This window comes from Perna viridis, chromosome 6, assembly GCF_037379345.1.
Source record: "Perna viridis isolate PV_CMFRI_1.1 ecotype Kerala chromosome 6, ASM3737934v1, whole genome shotgun sequence".
Lineage (NCBI taxonomy): Eukaryota > Metazoa > Mollusca > Bivalvia > Mytilida > Mytilidae > Perna > Perna viridis.
The window spans coordinates 32,414,929-32,435,100 of record NC_142450.1 but is presented as its reverse complement, the minus strand read 5'-3'; the positions used below and the strand labels follow the sequence as shown (position 1 = coordinate 32,435,100).

Here is a 20,172-nt window from a genome sequence, read left to right as displayed (position 1 = left end):
TGAGATATCCATGATAAAACCAGTATCAAAAACCTATTGCCTGATATTCTTTATATATATTGCTAATGTCTCTTCCAACATGAAAATGCATGATTTGCTATAACACACAAATTGTATCTGCCATAAAAGTTCAAACAATCACTTTCTTACTGCATGCATCATTTTCGACAGAACAATTTTGAGCTGTTCATGATCCTGAGTGTCTGCATATATATGACATGCTTATTACAAAGTATTGTGAAATCAATCCATCTGCATAATGTTTTGCATCACATGTAACCATTGCTCCTCCTATGCATTTAATGGATTTGGTCCAATTTTTTTTAGCCATTAATAAAAAGGCAAACAAATTTTAGAAAAATAATCTCATCTTTATTTCTCAGGTTCATCATAAATATAAACAACCTATTTATTCACTCATAGTTAAATAAAAATTATTACAATGCTGTGTAAAATATAAAGCACCCATATACCTAGACAAATACATTGTGACATCACAGAATATAATGATACCTGAATAAACCTCTTCTCATTAGGGACTGATGGTTTTGATTGATTTGAATAAAACTTGGTTTATACAGGTTCAAAATGCATAGAAATTATAATAAAAACAAAGATATATGCCTGCTTAATTATTGGTTTGATTAAGCACTGATTTAGAAAAAAAAAAAAATTAAATCTCCAGGTTTTATATTTGAAGATTTTATAATAGTAATAATCATTGTACATACATTACATATACTGAACAGCAGAAATAACATGCTTATTCTTTTTAATATTCAAGATTTCCAATTGTGATTACATTGAGGAAGTCATATCAAAGGTCAAGGTGACACGAATTATGATTTAAAAAATCAGAACTATGATAACATGGGTTTGTTCATTTTTCAAAAAATTGAAGTCAAATATTCTGAATTGATTAATTTTCACACGATGTGATGTTGTTGATACTAAAATACTGTTTTGTTTGTTTTTTTTAATCTGCTTGAATTAATCCTTATTAAAAAAAAACAATCTTTTTCCACTATGGAATGGTGGACTTTATCATGTGTTTGCTTAATTCTTCTTTCAGGTACATGTATATAACTGATGAAACGTTATGTTGTGCTATGGGACTAAAAAACCTAACAACTATAATCATTATGCACTACAATATGTACAGTACTACAGGTCCTACTTTCATAATCATTCAATTTTCTCAGAATTATGATTGAACCTTCAAACATAACACATTTTCACATGGAAAGAATAGAAAATAAAATAAGAAATTAACTTTCCAAAGCAAAACTTTGTACCTAAATTTATAAAGACAAGTTTTTATCATAATTTCCATTGATCATGACGAACTGTCATTACTTTTGTAATAGCCATCATGATATGAGAATATAATACATTATGAAATGCTACAAGTATGATTTAACTATCTTACCCTAAGATGACAACTATAAAACTGTAACTTCATCACACCATATATAAGATGGACAGTACACTTAAGGAGATAGACCTAGGATAAGGGACACAACTCTTATAAATCATTGGAATGCTTGTATTCAGCATTTTATATCAATCTCATGTAAGTATCAAAGTAACTTGGACTGATATCATTCTGTTTCAAATGAAAGCTTGAAAGAATTTAGTGAAATAGAATGAAATACAAACATATCACTGATTTCATGAGTTATGTCCCTTACCCTAGGTCTACCTCCTTAAGGTAACAACTGAAAGGACTTAATTCACTTACAGCTGTTTTTGGGCCCTACTTGTCATACCAATTTGTTGCCTCACTTGATAAGGTACAACAACATTATATATAAGCATTTATAATTAGATTTAAGTTGAAAGTAGTTAAAAACACAACATTATACAAAAACTGGTGAATATTGAATAAATAATCATTTTTTTTTCAAAATTGTAATCCTCTAGATAAAACCCATCAAGTCTTCATGAATTAAGATGAAGTAAGCAAATAACCTTAGGAATATCAAAAGATTACATAGGTCTTGTTAGCGCAAATACTTGCACTTCATGTCAAAAGGATTGTTTGCTTCCTTGTTTTGCATAAATTAAAAATAAATCAACTATTTTGGCTGGTGATTACCATTTCACTGAACAGTACAGATAACATATAAATATGAAATACTAAATTTTAGGCTTATCACTTGGTTAATCCATTAAAAGTTTGCTTGAAGTCAAACATCAATTTTCACAAAATCAGGGGGCCAATATCACCCCTAAGTGTACCTAAGTGTTTACAGTATAACCATTTGAAAATAAAAACACTAGTACCAATAAGATTTGCCAAGATGTTGTTCTTCTTGTAGGTAATCCAACATACATGTCAATGAAAATAGGGAGACAGGCAGTTCTCAATACAAGCAAAGTATACACAATTTTTGACAATTATTCATTTAAATAGCGAAAATGGTACTGATAATGATTTTATTTGACTCCATACAATAAAATATCAGTACCAAACTCTTTTATTCATTTGTCAAATGTTACCATCTAATAAATATGACCCAAGCATTACATTATTTTTTAGCTCTTTATGACATCATAAAATGCAAATACTTTGATTGGAGTTAATACAAGAGTCTTCTCTGACCTAAACTTGTATGTTTTAAATGTTTTATGGCACAAAGGTCAGGTCACCAAAACCAATAGAGATAGAATTTAAATTTAGACAAAAGAAGACATACACTAGTCTGACATAATTGGCAAGAATATAATTAAAATCGCACAGCACTATAAAGTGAAAAAAATAAAATAATTTGCCTCACTAACCTAATTAACAATCACAAATATAATGCAATTTTATAAAATACAATATGATGACAAATACTCTATACAAAAAAATTCAAAAGTACATATAAACATTTTGATATGTCTAACAAAAGGATATAAAATGCTGCTGCATAAAATACTTCATCTGAAACTATGCACCGTTAAATAACTATATTGCATTACACTGAACTAGTACTGTCCCTAAAAAAACTACTGTGTATTGGGTCGTTCAGAAGCAACCATTTCGTTTTAAAGGGTGGGCGGAAAAGATTATAAATAAAATAAGGCAGGACCAGAAAAAATTATGATGAGCAATTGGTCCCATTACAAAATGACTATGATAGTAGATAAAAAGTCAGATATAAAACTTATGACCAAAAGTAAGCAACGATTCCTAACCCATCCCACCTAATGAACAAATGTTCACCACCAAATATTTAGCCAGAATTTACTATGCTTATAAATTACTCAAAATTTGATCTTCCAATATTGTGGTACATGAACCTAACATGTTTTTTAATAAAATACTTAGTTTAGAAAAGGAAAATGCTGCAAAAAGGACGAAGTTATGTTTGTCTGTTTTTAAAATTAAATGATTTGCACAACATGCACAAATTCACCTGAATAAATTTAAGGATTTTTCTGTAACTTCAATTTTTTACATCTATCATCCTTAACCATAAACAGGTCACTTAACAAAAGTAAAGGGCATTAATTTACAGACTAATACCCTAATTTGAACTTTCCACTCAACGTGTACATTTCAAGTGAGAAAATTCCTAATTTAATGATTCTAAAAAAATCATTGCTGAGAGAATGATGAACAATTAGTTCCAAATCAATAATAAACAAATGCAATTGCAAACCTCAGAACAAATTAATATTGGCATATGCTCAACAATTGTAAATAAACAATAGTACCACTTTGGGAGTATAGTCAAGGGAAATAACTTATAACAATAAGTATGAAATTAGAAATGGACATACATTTTGTAAATCTGAAACAATAAATCAAAACTTGAAATTTTTTAAGAATTGACTATGATAAAAATTTTGTCTATTGAAAAATAACATAAATTTTCCATGTGCACATTTGTTTATTGCGCAACGTGCAATAAACAAAATATGCGCATGGCAAATTTATGATAATTTTCAATAGACAAAATTGTTTTCATAGCCAATTCTTATTAATTAATTTAATACATATTTTTATATTCAAACATAAGAAAAGTAGCTATGAATTTAACTGAATTGGGGTGTGTCAATTTTTTTTATCCATTGAGATATAACAAAATTATTTCAACCAATCAGATTACAGTATTTGTCTCAAATTAACTTATCTTGTAATGTAATTCAAAAGTCATTGAAACCAAAGTTCTACAGACAAATGGCAGGAAAAACAATACCATGAAAAGATATTTAAGTTGATACTACTCATGCCTCATGCCTAATACTTTTACTCAAGTCCTCAAACAGGAGGTTGACATGTCACAAAATACGTTTCTGAAGGATGAAGAGACAGACAAAGGTAACATTTGGATTAGGGAAAAATCATACTATTGCGATGTATATTTCTTAATCTATATCGTAAAACAACAGTAAAATAAATTTTATACTTCACGTAAAAGGCATCCATCATGTCAAAAATCAGATAAAATACTGAGTTCCATTACACTAGACCTTCTTTAACAAAATTTCACTTAAATAACCCAGTTATTACACTACATATACATTTCCCATATCAACTTTTCCCAGGATTTTGTTTTGTTTGTTGTATTTGTTGTTGTTTTTGTTTCTGTTCTTTTCTTGCCTTGATTGCCTGGTTTAATTTTGTCCTTACTATATTCAGATGTTGTATGATGTACTGTTCATTAGGAGCCATGTTATATACTTTGGTCAAACATTTCTCAGCAGCAAATAAGTCTCCTCTCTCTACCATAATTACACACAAGTTATGTTGAGCCTGTACATTGTTTGGTTCCAATTCCACTACTTTTCTGAAGTTCTGCAAAAATGTAAAATGAACCAAATATATACCAATTTTTTTGTCAACAGTGGATGCATTTTAAAAGTATAAACTTGCATGGCTGAAACAAAACAGATTTTCTGTACAGGTTTCATTAATGTCCCTATTGTCTTGTGAACTGAATGAAGCAGAAAGAAAAAAGATATTAGATTTTTAGTCTATACAAAATTTAATAAAATGCTCTTAAAATATGTCCTATATTGGAGGTACATGAATATTCTTATGCAGGTCCAGCTACAATGTTAAAATTATCAACTGAACTCATTTTTTCTTCATTTTACTTCTTTTGAAATTTTTGCCCTGCGTTGTTTATTATCACATGATTCATTGCTATTTGATATCAAGTTGAAGATCAAAATCAAAATTTTCAACAAACAATCTATGAAAGATGAATGTTTTTGGTGATTTTTCGTTGCCTTAATCCCATTTTGTCATTTTCGGATGTTTGTCCACTATTTCCAAGTTGTCTGCTGCACTTGCAGCACAATACTTGTTTAGAAAGGAATGATTTCGCCATAATGTCAATGTCGGTCATTTATGTGTCTTTGTGTTGTTATTGGACTTTTTGGTTTATTTTGAAGGGGTGTCATTGCTCTTTTACCATGGATGTTTTGACTTTTGATGTTGGGGCCTTACTTTAAGGTACGCTTACATTTATTGAAGACTTTTTGGTGATCTCAGTAAGAATTAATATTTTTATAGAGGTTTAATGATGGTGCATTTGTTACATTTCACCATATCGATTTAACGATGGTGCATTTGTTACATTTCACCATATCGGTTCCTTTTTCTATGACAAAATTATTCATCCTGCCACTAACAAATTGGACTAAATCACCCTTCCAAAATAGTGGCCCCTTGATCAATTTCCATGAAAATTGATCCAATCAAATATTTTAATGCTACTGAACACTCCCAAAAATTATTAAGAAAAACTGTATTAAATGCAGGCGCCATCCAGGCATACATGTTAACCTCTGGATTTCTGCAGGGGACTCCTGCAATAAGTCAGTCTCCCGTCCAGGGAACACAAAACTCTGGTTTTTGTGGAAGCCTACTGCAAGACCTCCTGCAGTTACATTTTTCATTTTTAACAGGTACCATTTTTGTTGATTTTTTACATATAAACCATTGGTCTTGTATGTGCTTGGTCAATTTAATCCTTTGAACAGTTGATTTATGCTTGGGCACTCTCTAGATTTTTTTATGATCAACAAGGATACCCTACATAGTTTATGATTTAAATGAATAAAGGTCAAGGTTGGGGATTTAAATAAATTCTACCTTCAATTTTTTTTTTCTTTTTTCACCAAAGGATGCTTACTCTAAAGGAAAATAAAGAATGACATTTGGAATATGTTATTTCCAACAATTCCACTGAAAAAAAAGAGGAAATACTCTTGCAATTATTTACCAAAATAAATTAAATTGCACACATTGTCACAGGGCTCAATTTCTGTCCATTCACGACTATTTGGAAAATGACTATACACTACCAAAAATATACATGTACATGTAATTCAATTTCAGTATGAACACAAAAATGATGTAAAAAGGCAAGTAGAAAATGATGGTCATAAACTGGCGGTTTCTGCTACTAAAGGCCCTGCATGGTCTAAGCACTTTTATTCCTTTTATGTCAAAGCATAATTTCCATAGAATCCCGAAATTAAAGCTGAGACTCTATTCTGTAATTGACTTCAGGCCAATTATTTAGATGGAGAAATGAGCAAAAAAATCTCTGCCATTTGTCTTTGAGAGTGAGAAGTTTTTGTAATAGATTACATAGACAATAATGTCAATATTGTTATTTTTCAAACATAATTTACTAAAACTTTGTCATCAATGTCTAGATAATGCCCTGTACTTATCGTTTCTGTAAGCAGATATTTCACAGGACTGGTACAAAATTTTCCAAATAGTAGTTTTCATTTATTTAGAGAAATTTCATACTAGGCTTTGCTTCTGGGATTCGTATTTGTAATTTTCTGATTAAAACTGCATAAAATATTGAAACACTGATTCATACAGATATATACCGACTTGTATATACACAAGTGATATATACAAAATATTTGTTGAAAATGTCACATGAAATCTCCTGCTATTTGAAAATCAATTGCAGGAGATCTCCTGTAAAGAGGATCCAAAAGGTTAACAGGTATGTAACCAGGCAGCAGCAAGTTGTAGCCAACAGATAGATGGGTAAAAAAAAACTTTTGTTACATGGGGTATCCAATTATCCGATTTGGCACATTTATGGAGAGTTGATCCAGGATTTGCAACAAGTTCCATATTCGTTGTAAAATTTGATCGTTTTTGCACATTTTTTGACAAAACAATACAGTGTCCCTAACAGAACTAATACCTCCCTGCAGCCTGTTAAACCTTGGGATCAATGTTGACATAGGATTCATATTGAACACAATTTTTATATTAGGTAGACTAAGCACTTTTCACATACAATTTGCTGCCATTTATAAAACACCTGACTCCAAACTGCAATCAGTACTATTTTTTGCCTGACTGAGAACATAATTACATAATATGACTAATTCTTAACAATATAAGCACATCTCCATATGGTAATGGAACACTCCATTGAGTTTCAAAACAATCCTACAAATCATTAAGGAGGAGTTATAGACAATGAATCGGACAAAGTTTTGCTAAAAAATAGTTCAAACAGTCATCATTTCCACAATTTTTGTCAAAATGTAAATTCCTGACAATATGCACATCCCAATATGGTAATTCAACACCCCATTAAGTTTCATAACAATCCCGCAAGTTGTTAAGGAGGAGTTGTGGAAAACGCATAAGACCAAGTTTTGCTGATAAACGCCTTAGTACTATAGCCGTCATTTTTTCTAACGTAATACATGACAGTATGCACATTGCTATGCAGTTAAATAACATCCCACAAAGTTTCATCACAATGCTGCAAGCTGCTTAGAAAATAGTTTGGACAGACAGACAGACATGTTGAAACCTATATCATATACCCCCAAAACTTTATTTAACTTCATTTAAGGGGGTATAAAAATACTTAGTAATAGCAATGAACCATCCTTTAAAATTTCTGGATGTGTTAATGAACCTGTATAAATTACCTTTTCAGCCCCATCTAAATCCTTCTGCACATTAACATTGATATCACCTAACAGCATCATACCCTTGGTGTGATCAGGATAAGCCTGCAATATAGAAATTCAACTATAACAACATTCTTCTGAAAATGGCAAATTTTAGTTTAAGATGAAGGCAGGTGGGTGTATATGTACATGAATTGTATCAAACAACACATGGCATCATACCTCACTGATATTTCAAAAACATCATAGTTCATGTAACCCTCAAATGTAACAACATCTACGACAACAAAAGCATTGATAACGTCAAGGGGATTTGTGCTTTGGCAATGTAACATCACAACAAATGTTGTGGACTATGATGATTGTTTCTCTTTGACTACTTATACAAGTAGATTTCTTGTCAAATGTAGAGTATTTCAAAATAAAAATGTATCAAACAGTTTAACACTTATCCCAATTGAACTTCTTCAATTACTTTTGCTACTATCCACATGTGGGAAAGGCCTGATTTTTCACATTAAAGGAAGAAAATTCATATGTTCAATGGGACCTCCACCAAAAAATACTATTCTTGTACAAGCCAAATTCTGAAAATTCTGAATAAGCAAAGGACCCCTTTATAGCTTTTCTCAACTTTACTTTAAATGTATAAAATCAAAATTCATCATAATTTAGCATGAAAAACCAAACATTGAAGAGCTGTGTTTTTCCATGTATCAAACTTCACCACAGATATACATGTATTCAAGTACATGTACTTCCTTTCAAAGAAATATTCACTGTCCTAGATACTATAAATAGATTTGAAGTACTTGTTCTATCAGTATCAAGTACTAGTACTCTGAACAGCCTACATTGATGTACTGGTACTTAAACAAAATCAAAAGTAGGAAAACACTGCTTAAATAGTACATTTAAGTGCTTTCAAGGACCTTTATAATCTCTCTCATTCATGTAGCGGTGATAGAGCTTAAGGACAGTTTAAGTATATTTAAATATAACATACAGGTACTAATCATAGGAAACTGTTAGCTCATCTAAAATTTCATTATTTGATACATACAGAATATTGCAAGTCAAAATCTGTATCGCATTCATGAACCTGAGACTCCTATAACACCCAAAAGGCCACCAGCCCACGGGGTGATATAAGTTGAGGGTTGATACCACATGCCAAACTGATTTGACATGTCATGCTCATTATATCATATATTTTAACCATAATCCAAGTATGGTCTGTAAACCGGTGCAATATACAGCATGTGATATATAGGTCTAGGGGTGTGATATAGGGTATACGTTATAGTTCTAGAGGTGTCATTTAGGGTTTACGATATTGGGTTAAAGATATAGGGTTTAAACAAAACCTTATAATGCATATACAAAAAAGGTATATTTTAATCTAAATATATGACATAGGCAAATATTGTTCATTCAAAATTCAATTCAACTTTACAATGTTAATGTGATTGTATGCAAAATCCACTTAAAATGAACATCCTGTGAAAAGTTCACATGAATTTCACACGAAGGATTTTAAATGTACTGTCACAAATTTTATTTGCTCACTTCATGTGAAAAATTTGCGAAATAATTTTGTCTGTGTAGCTTAATTATCTTTTGAATATTCTCCAAAAGAGTCCCTATCATGAATAGAATAATTTATTAAATTTAAAAATATATATACTTTTCTCCTATGGTAGGCCTTTCCAATGAATTTCTGGTATATCTCAGTCAATTCTTCATGAAAACTAATAAGGAAGGAAGGCATTTCTTTTTTACCCTTTTTTTTGCCCAAAGAGTGATAATGGTGCCTTTTTACTTTGTTCATTGACATAAAGAATGCTGAAGAAGTTTTTTTTATTGCATTTGTACTGTTAAGGAGGAGTTGCAGACAATGCATGAAACCAAGTTTTGCTGAAAAAAACATCTTAGTCTATCAGCCATCATTTCTGCAATTTTTGCCTTCACTTAATTTCCTGACAGTATGCACATCACCATGTGGATATATTACATCCAACAAAGTTTATGACAATGCTGTAAATTGCTTAGAAAATAGTTGCGGACAGACAGACAGGGTGAAACCTAAGTACTTCCCCAAACTTCGTTTGCCTGGGTTTACATAGGTAATAAGGCATCATCAACAGAGATGAGAGAGGGCATGAGAACTAAGCAAATAACTTCATTAGGCCATACTGAATTATGCCATAAAATGTCAATATTTTGTTGGATGAGATATTGGCCCATTTAATGAAAAAGATGTTTTTAAACTAACAAAAATGGGTCAAACACAGAAATGGCTGGGTTGCTGTAAACAGGATGAGAAAAGCAAGAGAACTGAAATCATATCCAACAATATGAGACCCCATACTAAAGTTGAGAACCAAATATCTAGTGGCTGTGATTTCTTGTTGCTGAGAAAAATGTTACAAAAATATTTTTTTCACCTGCAAGCCATTCTGCACGAGTGCAACCTAGACAAATTTACAAATTACATTTTTTTTCAAATTCAGATAACATGGCTTGGGCTTAATAACCAAAATATGTGATTAATGTTCATTACCCTTATTTTCACATTGGAATGATCTAGAAATAGGAGATAATTCTTGAAGCACTTAACATATAAAATATCACTGTATACTAATGACCAACCTTCAATAATGTATCTAGATATGTCAAAGCATCTAATGGTCTCTTTAGATTGTTGACCAACATCAGGGCCAAGTTAAATAAAGCACTCCTAAATGTTGGCTCAAACTGTAAAAGATATTGAATTATCACATTTCATAGTTCAAGTTACTATTTTTTTTAAAAAGCATATGTCTCCCTAATTTTTTTTCAATAAGAAATATTAAATTTAAGATAAATGTGTTTTGTGCCACATTGAATAATGGTTTCATTCCAGTTAAAAAAATAGATAGAAGATAGGGGATAGGAAGGAAAAACTAAGTAACAAACCGAAAAAAAAACTGGAAAACGATGAAGAAGAGCATACACCTGCTTCAACCTGGATTCTAAAAATACAATAACTTGGATGAAAAGCAGACTTGTTTCATGTACTGACGAAATAATTCCACAATTTTCATGACATTTAATACAAAAATACACAATATACAGGAATGAAATACTTCCTTTCAAGACAAAGATTAGAAACTTTCATACCAAACTGAAAGTAATAAAAATTTTTTGAACATTGTCAAGGTAAAAGATTCAACCAAATTTTAACACTGATGAATTACCTATACAAGGACCTACCTGCAAACATTTTTTTATATATTTTTCTGACTCCAGATAATTTTTTCTATCCATTTCTAACATTCCCATTGTGAAATAAACCTTTGGGTCATTAGGATTCCTCTTCATCAACAGTTTAAGCCTGCATATCATTTAAAAAAAATTAATACATAAATTGTGAATGTACCATAATACTGTTTCTTAAAAAAAGCCTCCAACCTCCACCCATCTCTTACTATAATGAGGCCTTTATATCTACACCTTTAGTTAATTATATTTTTACAACTCTATTCAAAATAAACATGAAGTTGATGTCGCTTCAGTCTAAAATAATCCCATATCATGAGATATCTAAATGAAGCTTGTGTCAAAATATCAAGAAGTCATGATTAGTAGTTGCAGAGAAAACTTCAAATAAAAAAAGAAAAGACGGAAGAACAAACAGACAAACACCACGACCACTATAGACCTCCTGCTTAAAATAAGTTTCTATAGTTCTGTATACTTTCTTAGTAGGTCTGTATAATAGTACTGTAACCGTATTAAAACAAACATATTAATATTAGACCTATCAATTCAGTCACTGCATGTAGAATTTAACAACACTCCATTCTACTTTCTGTTTGGATTATATGTTCAGAATCCTCAGGGATTTTCCTTTGAAGTATTCAAAATCATGATGAATTCTGATTGGCTGATCAGAAAGGTCATCTGATGAGAAAGTAGAATGGAGTGTTGTTAGATCCTACATGCAGTGACTGGATATATTTGCTGTATAATCTTATTTTAATTAGATTGCCCTATTAAATATTCTACATGTATGTATAGTTTTAGTTTTCTGCTTTAAACTTTAAAGTGGTAGTGCAGAAGGAAATATCTGAATGATAAATTACATATGTATAATTTCTTTCTTTACCTTGAATCGAGGTAGTATTTTAAAAGTTCCTAAAACACGATATAATTTATTTGAAAAATTGCTCCTTTTAAGTTATAACCAGCTAGTCATCTCTTGTGAGTTGCCAACACCTTAAAATAAGACAGAAGAAAAATTAAACAAAATATGAAGTACTTGCACAACAACTATTTTTATGCCACCACAAACAATGACCCTATGACCACAGTCTAATCTGAAACTATTGCAGATGGTTTGTTCCTTAAATGTTACCATCCTTAGACCTGGCAACACTTTACATGTTTGTTAGCATTTGAGAAATAGCCATTCTAGGTACCATTTAGAATGTTAGCATTCCAGGAAGACACCTTATTAAAAAATACCTTTTTTCCAGTTCTGGCCACAAACCAGGGTCTCCGGTCTCTTGTAACATAATGGCAGAGTTATATAATGATTGCTATAAAGAAAAAATAACAACAAGCATCAGACAATATTTCTGACTTTTATGAAATGCAACAAATATTAAAGTGTAAGAATTCTTATATTTACTGCTTTGATTCAAATTTTTTTATACATGTACCATACACCTTATACTAATTTCAATAACTAAACTGAAACACAATGTGTGTACTATAAAATATATCATGTCAGTTTTCTTTACCTCAAATTGCAAAAGATTTGTCATAAAGATGAAGATTTACTTAACAGGAAGTTGTATGTGTTGCCATGATATGTATTCCCTACTTGTTCCATGTATTGGGAATTGGAAAACTCCCATGAAACATGAAATTGCTACCAGACAGCTAACAAAAACACTATTAACATCTATATAAAGCCTTGTGTTAGATTTTAAATAAATTCATCCATTGAGATACATCTAATTAAGACAAAATTAAGACAGACAGAATGATGGACTACTAGACAGACTGACATGGTGATTCTAATATACCACACACTCCCTGATATTGGATATGATATCCTGTTCCTTTCTGCTTATAGTATACAAAGAGTAGCAGATAATTCTGGTAGAAGTATTTTAAGACAAAGTTTGAATGCTGATGAATTTGTAAATGTGAAAAAATCTTACCCAATGGTCTGGGTCATGTTTTAAAGCAGTTTCAAAATACATTCTAGCTTGGTTGTGCTCCTTCATCTCCAAACTTACAACACCTAACTATAAAGAAAACATTCATGTACATGTATCATATACTATCACACCTGTCTTAAATGACTCCCTTCTAATGGAGAGCAAAAACATGGTTACGTAAGACAGGTAGTCTTTATGTACAGGTTATTTTTACATAGAATGCACTATATAGGTTTATTTTTATCATTGGTTTTAGGGACTACAGGTGGTCACTAAGACATGTTTTACTGGACTTGTTGTAAATAAATGATTACTGGGAATCACTAAAGTTTAAAGGTAAATTGATATCATTCACACCCTGTAGATACAGTGAAGGAACTTATATTTGTAGGCTGTAAACTTTGTCGTTCAAAAAAAAAACAAAACAAAACAAAGACAATTTTTTTACACAAAATTATCACTTAAATAGGTTCTTTAACTATGCAGTGAATGAATTCTTCTTAATGTACTTCTAACATGACATGTATATAGATAATCTTCCTGATACTTTCTGCTTGGAAATATTAGCTTAAAACAAATTACCATTTTCTTTGAAAATAGACAATGGAAATACACAGGAAATAGATGTTGTTTTCCCATACAGTCAATCACACCGACCAGGAAATTGTTGACATCACTGTCCACTTGACATTAACAATGAGGTTAACAATAAATAATTATAACATCCTGTAGTTCTGTTAAAATGAAAGTTCATTCATATCATATACAAGGGAATAAGTGTCTTAAACCTACAAATCTGATCTCCACTGCTAAAAGTCATATTTTAAAAATTAAAGGAGGAGCAATTTTACTCTATAACCTTCATCAATAAATGCTAACTGTTAAAACATTAAACAATGACAATGTGATAAGTAAAGTAACTTACATTGTAATATATGTCAGAGTTATCAGGTTCATATCTCAAGCCTTGTTTGTAAATTTCTACTGCTTCCTTCATTCTATAACAAAGAAAAACATGAAGTTGCACACTTTGTCATGCTAATCATACTCAATGTAAACAGGAATAGCACTAAAAATTGCTTTAAACACATGCCCTACCTATGTAAAGTCACACACCAAACTGAAATTAGTCCATCCAATATGAGCCATGATTTTTGCAACAAAAATTTTCTCAGTTATCTAGTATACTCAACGAGAGACTCCCAGGAGCCAGAATCCCTCACCTTGTTTAGTTTTCACCTTTCAAGAGCAATAACTTTAACAAGAAATTGTCCTACTTCAACCCAATGGAGACTTTTGCAAGTCTTATCAAAAGGATCATTTCATCAAGTTTTCTTACTTTCTATTAATTAATGGAGTCTCAGAAACTGATTCTGTTTGACTCAATCTTGATTTTTTAATAATTCTTTAAATTTGAATGCTGCAAATAAAATTCCTCGAAGGCTATTCATTCAACGAACATACATTAGCTGTTCTGCTCAAATTACAAGAATTTTTTTAAAGCAGCACATTGTTATTTACACAATTATCTCCCTCCAAAAAACAGCAACAAGACCAATACAACATGAACATGCAATAATTTCATTAAACACCTTGTAATAAAGTGTTATAACTTGTCAAAGCATAGGCATCGGCAATGCCAATATGAGATAGCGAAATATTGTGGGAACTGCCATTGACATTTTGGCTCCATTTCACGTCAGAACTTGTTTTGCGTTAAAATATTTATAACCCATCATTACAACTTACCCTAGGAAACTGTTCTTATGTCTAAATAATAACTTTGATAACAGTTTGCTTTAAGCCTAAGTTATTCCTACTTTCACTTCAATGTCAATGTCGTTGGCCATATTAATTAACTTTTTTTAGTCATGTACTGAGTAATTTCTGGTATAAATGGGTCAAATTATAGTTCATCTAGGAATTTGATCCAGGTCAGCAGAACAAGAAAGGTAATACATTTCATACTCTTACACTTCATCCCAAGAGAGGAAAACAAATTATCACTAACATTTATTGTTGAAACATGCTATCTTTGTACACTATTGATGATTAAAATATCTGAATAATTATTTAATAGCACTTGTAAAAGTTATTCATATTATATTTATTGAACAAGACAAACAAAACCAGAGAATCATCACCAATAAACATACAACTACCTAAGAACTCCAAACATATAAGTACAATACCACTTGTAAAGACCAAGAGAATGACTAATGGTAATTACCATAATCTTCTCACATTTGTCATTGTGTTTTAGTTCCACATTTAGTAATACCTGTTTGCAAACATTGGTATTTAATATGTTTTTTTCTATTTATTCTTTATATATATATAAATTTTGAATATATTCATGAAAAATTCTTAAAGGATACATGAAGCAACAGAGTTCAAGAAAGTATTTCCTATACAGTCAGTCCAAGGTCTGACAATATGAAATGTTCTGTCTGACCCTAATATATTCTGAAAGTTCTGCGTATTACAACATTACAGTCATGGACCCTGCTCTGATGCAAGTAGAAGGTCAAACCTCAATTTTGTAAGGCAGGTCAGACAGTAGCAAAAGAATGGATATGGTGAGATGTAACAAATGCAACAGTGTATAACCTAAGTACAAAATAGTAAATACTTTCAGAGATCACCAAAAAGGCTTCAATAAGTGTAAACACACCATCAAGTAGGCTCTGGAAGGCCCGACAACAAAGTTATAAAATCCATGGAAACTGAATGATGACAATTCTTCAAAATCGAACTGAAAAGTAATATAACAACACAAACACACATTAATGACAAATATAAACAGGTCAGACAAATTTTATGACCGCTGAAGCAACAAATCTCTACCTTCCCTGTCATTATTTTCATCAGACTTACCTCCCTAGCTTGACCATTATGTCTCCTCTGTTGATATATCCCTGTATATAATCTGGTCTCATACTGACTGCAGTCTGTAGCATCTGTAGCAAATACGGTAAAATACAAAGAACGTTAAATCATGGTACATACACAAATATACTGTAAAAAAATCAGAAGTTCATGTATGTTTTGGTTGTGGTAATGAATGGTTATGAGTACAGTACCAATTCCAGAACATTTACTACATTCAAGGATTCAAATTGGGGGGGGGATCCTTAATTTAAGACAGAGTACCCTTGAAATTTCATTCACCCAGGTCTGAGACTTTCATTTTCATTCACTGAAACTTTATTTCGGACTTTGATTTCCTCGGGTTGACCACTGATTGAAAACTTGAAAATAATCCAGGACCTTTCATCGTTGAAAGTGAATATGGACCCCTGCTATTGTAAAATTGCATTGGATAACATTGCAAACTTTGCAGCATATATTCCACAGCTAATCCACACAAATCAGATGCTAACTTCATTAACTGTATTAATAACATGATCAATGAGAGGGACACATACTATATTAATTTTAATACTGCTCTATACCTTGTCTGCCTCATGTAATCTAGATTCATTTTTGACCATCAGTGTTGCCAGGTTCAGATAAACATTCAGATGATTTGGAGCTATTCTTGCTGTGTAATTTTTTCCTGAACAAAATAAGAAACGACATATTAATTAACCATTTACAAATTTTATCCATCACATCAAAAACTAAATATTTTCAATCTTGCAAATATACATTTGTTCAAAATGTGGTAAATAATTGGGAAAAATCAACATACAGTACCCAAACATTACAAAAGAATATACTGAACAAGATCATACTATCAGCATGTAACTATTTACTTCACATAAAAAGTGTTTTTTATTTGAAATTACCTGTATATAATAATTTCAGAGCCTCCAAACATTATAAAGTATAATAGGCGGAAATAGTTTCAGAGCATCCATTTATTACCAGGTGAAACTGGAGGGAATAGTTTCAGACCATCCATATAACTTTCAGGTGTAGCTTGAGGAAATAGTTTCAGAGCATCCATACATTACAAGGTGTAACTGGAGGTAAAAGTTTTAGAGCATCTGCATAATACTGTCAAAGTACTTAAATTCGTGAATACCAGCAATTTTCGTGAACCCTGGAATAAACACAAGTTTGTGGATTCTCGAATTTGTGGATTTGAAGTTTTCAGTATATACATTAATATGAATCTTATATTCGTTGGCATCCAAATTTTGTGGTTTTGCCTACCCATGAAAACCATGAAAATTGGTACCCAACAGTATTTTCAATACTTTCACAGTACAAGGTGTAACTGGAGTAAATAGTTTCAGAACATCCATACAATACCAGGAATATTTGAAGAGAATAGTTTCAGAGCATCCATAAATTACCAGGAATATTTGAAGGGAATTTTCAGAGCATCCATATATTGCCAGGTGTAACTGGAGGGAATAGTTTCAGAGCATCCATACATTACCAGGTATAACCAGAGAGGAAAGGTTTCAGAGGCTTCATACATTACCAGGTATAACAGGAGGGAGGGAATAGTTTCAGAGCATCCATACATTACCAGGTATAACCAGAGAGGAAAGGTTTCAGAGCCTTCATACATTACCAGGTATAACAGGAGGGAATAATTTCAGAGCATCCATACATTACCAGGTATAACCAGATAGGAAAGGTTTCAGGGCCTTTATACATTACCAGGTATAACAGGAGGGAGGGAATAGTTTCAGAGCATCCATACATTACCAGGTATAACCAGAGAGGAAAGGTTTCAGAGCCTTCATACATTACCAGGTATAACAGGAGGGAGGGAACAGTTTCAGAGCATCCATACATTACCAGGTATAACCAGAGAGGAAAGGTTTCAGAGCCTTCATACATTACCAGGTATAACAGGAGGAAGGGAACAGTTTCAGAGCATCCATACATTACCAGGTATAACCAGAGAGGAAAGGTTTCAGAGCCTTCATACATTACCAGGTATAACAGGAGGGAATAATTTCAGGGCATCCATACATTACCAGGTATAACCAGATAGGAAAGGTTTCAGAGCCTTCATACATTACCAGGTATACCAGGAGGGAATAGTTTCAGGGCATCCATACATTACCAGGTATAACCAAAGAGAAAAGGTTTCAGAGCCTTCATACATTACCAGGTATAACAGGAGGGAATAGTTTCAGGGCCTTCATATAAGCAGTTTCAGCATTGGTACTATCATTCATGTTGTTGTATGTCCTCCCTACATTAATATGAGCTCCTATATCATCTGGCTGAACACTACAATTGGAGACATAACTCCATTATAATTGTCCTCTATCTAATCTTCAGAAAATCTTTAATTGGTAATTGGGAATATTGTATTTAATATCAGAAAATATGAAAATATTATGTTTTTAATTTTGCAAATTTTAGCATGACATACTTTCTTTCACAATTTAAAAGCAAAATTTTGAACATTGTATTAAGAAGATAAGAATTTTCCTCAAATTCCAAAATTTAACAAGTTGAAAAAATATATCACAAAAACATGCAGCTTGACTGAATATTTGAACTCAAACAACTTAATATAAGTAAAAACAAGATGTTGCATGCTATGCCCCCCACTCAACCATTTCAGTAACACCTTGCAAACAAGAAACATGATACAAGTCATCATGCAAAAACAATATACCATATATCTAAGCATTCTCTCTGATAGAAGCTGAGAATCTGTTACGAAATTTTCATTGTAAACAAGAAGTACCATAGATGACCCACAAATCTGAAAAGAGGAGACTCAGTACAAACTATCACAAAAAGCAATATACCAAATATCTAAGCATTTCCTTCAACAGAAGCTGAGAAATCATTTACCAAAATTTCCATTATGCACAAACTAAAAAAGTATTTCAATTGTTAAACAGGAAGAAGATGAGTGGCTAAACTGAAAAGGGAAGACATGGTAAAATCATCATACAACAGTAAATATAACAAATATCTTAGCATTCCTTCCAATAGAAGCTGAGATATTTGCTGCCGAAAAGTGTAAGGATGAAAAGGAATGGACGGACGAAGTGGTTACAATTGAGATCAAACTCTAATAAGTGGGGGTATGATAAATTACAGCAAACCATTGCGTATTCACCCTATATATGTATATAATAACTTATCAACTCTAATGCTCTGTACTCCATAAAGGCACTTACATTTGTGGGTATTTTTTTTGGGGGTGGGGGGTATTTAACTATGATTTTTCATGAGTTTTAACATTTGTGATCAATTAATTGCATTGGGACATAAAAAAATATGATTCTAGAGGACTTACAATTCATAGCATGATAAAAAATCATAATAAGCAAAAGATATGACACAAATTTAACAATATTTCTTTCACAGTAATTGAAAATTCAATAAACCAAAGGGTTACCATTCATACAAGGTAAGGCTATCTACCTGACAGCTTTTTGGAAGTATTCAAGAGCTTCAGACCATCTCTGCTCCTTTTCTAAAGCATGACCAACATTGTTAAACAGCTTCGCATTCTCTTGATTCACTTTTAATGCAGATCTAAACAAAGAGTATTCTGATGTCCTGAAAACAGAGAATAACTACACAGGCAAAATTACATCACATGTTTTCATATGTTTCAAAACATACAGAAATGTAGGTCAAGGACCAGTATGGAAATTTATCTATTTTTGCCCATTAAAACTCATGAACTGCATTTTTTGCCCCAATTCAAATGAAAACATATACCTTTAATGACTGAAATCATATGGGAAACATTTGTTAACCTATTTATATTTTAATGAGAGTGCATTATATACACGTGTTTATATTGTAGTTGAAAACATACGTTTTTCATGGTGGTTATTAACATATGAAAAACACATGAAAAACACATTTTTCATATGTTTGAGGAATACATGAAAAACATTTGTTGCATTTTTTCCTGCATAGCTCACAAGAAGAACTGGAACAGGCAGAATTGCAAGTATACATACCTGATAACCTTTGGAAAAGTCCCTCATTAACACTGGCTTATGCATGTGGAAGATTTTCAAATTCTTGTAAATAAAATTCAAGTATAAAGTATTTTTCACAGTATAGTAATTTTAACCAAAAACCGCCTACAAATCTCATGTTTTTATAT

The 20,172-nt window shown here is 31.7% G+C and overlaps 1 protein-coding gene across 2 annotated transcripts in view; it reads right to left on the bottom strand.

The window, feature by feature from the left end:
* Positions 1-350: 350 nt before the first annotated feature.
* The window catches only part of LOC148614594 (protein O-mannosyl-transferase TMTC3-like), a 33,852-nt gene continuing 14,030 nt past the window's right edge, over positions 351-20,172 (bottom strand). For both annotated transcript variants that reach the window (XM_088588785.1, XM_088588786.1), the window contains 11 exons: positions 19,473-19,610; positions 18,193-18,317; positions 16,574-16,677; positions 15,996-16,078; positions 14,044-14,116; positions 13,119-13,205; positions 12,415-12,488; positions 11,161-11,281; positions 10,558-10,662; positions 7,924-8,007; positions 351-4,789 (listed from right to left, as the gene is read on the bottom strand). In XM_088588785.1, the coding sequence (XP_088444911.1) occupies positions 4,526-4,789; positions 7,924-8,007; positions 10,558-10,662; positions 11,161-11,281; positions 12,415-12,488; positions 13,119-13,205; positions 14,044-14,116; positions 15,996-16,078; positions 16,574-16,677; positions 18,193-18,317; positions 19,473-19,610 (1,258 nt within the window). In that variant the 3' untranslated portion in view covers positions 351-4,525. The remainder of the gene's footprint in view (positions 4,790-7,923; positions 8,008-10,557; positions 10,663-11,160; positions 11,282-12,414; positions 12,489-13,118; positions 13,206-14,043; positions 14,117-15,995; positions 16,079-16,573; positions 16,678-18,192; positions 18,318-19,472; positions 19,611-20,172) is intronic.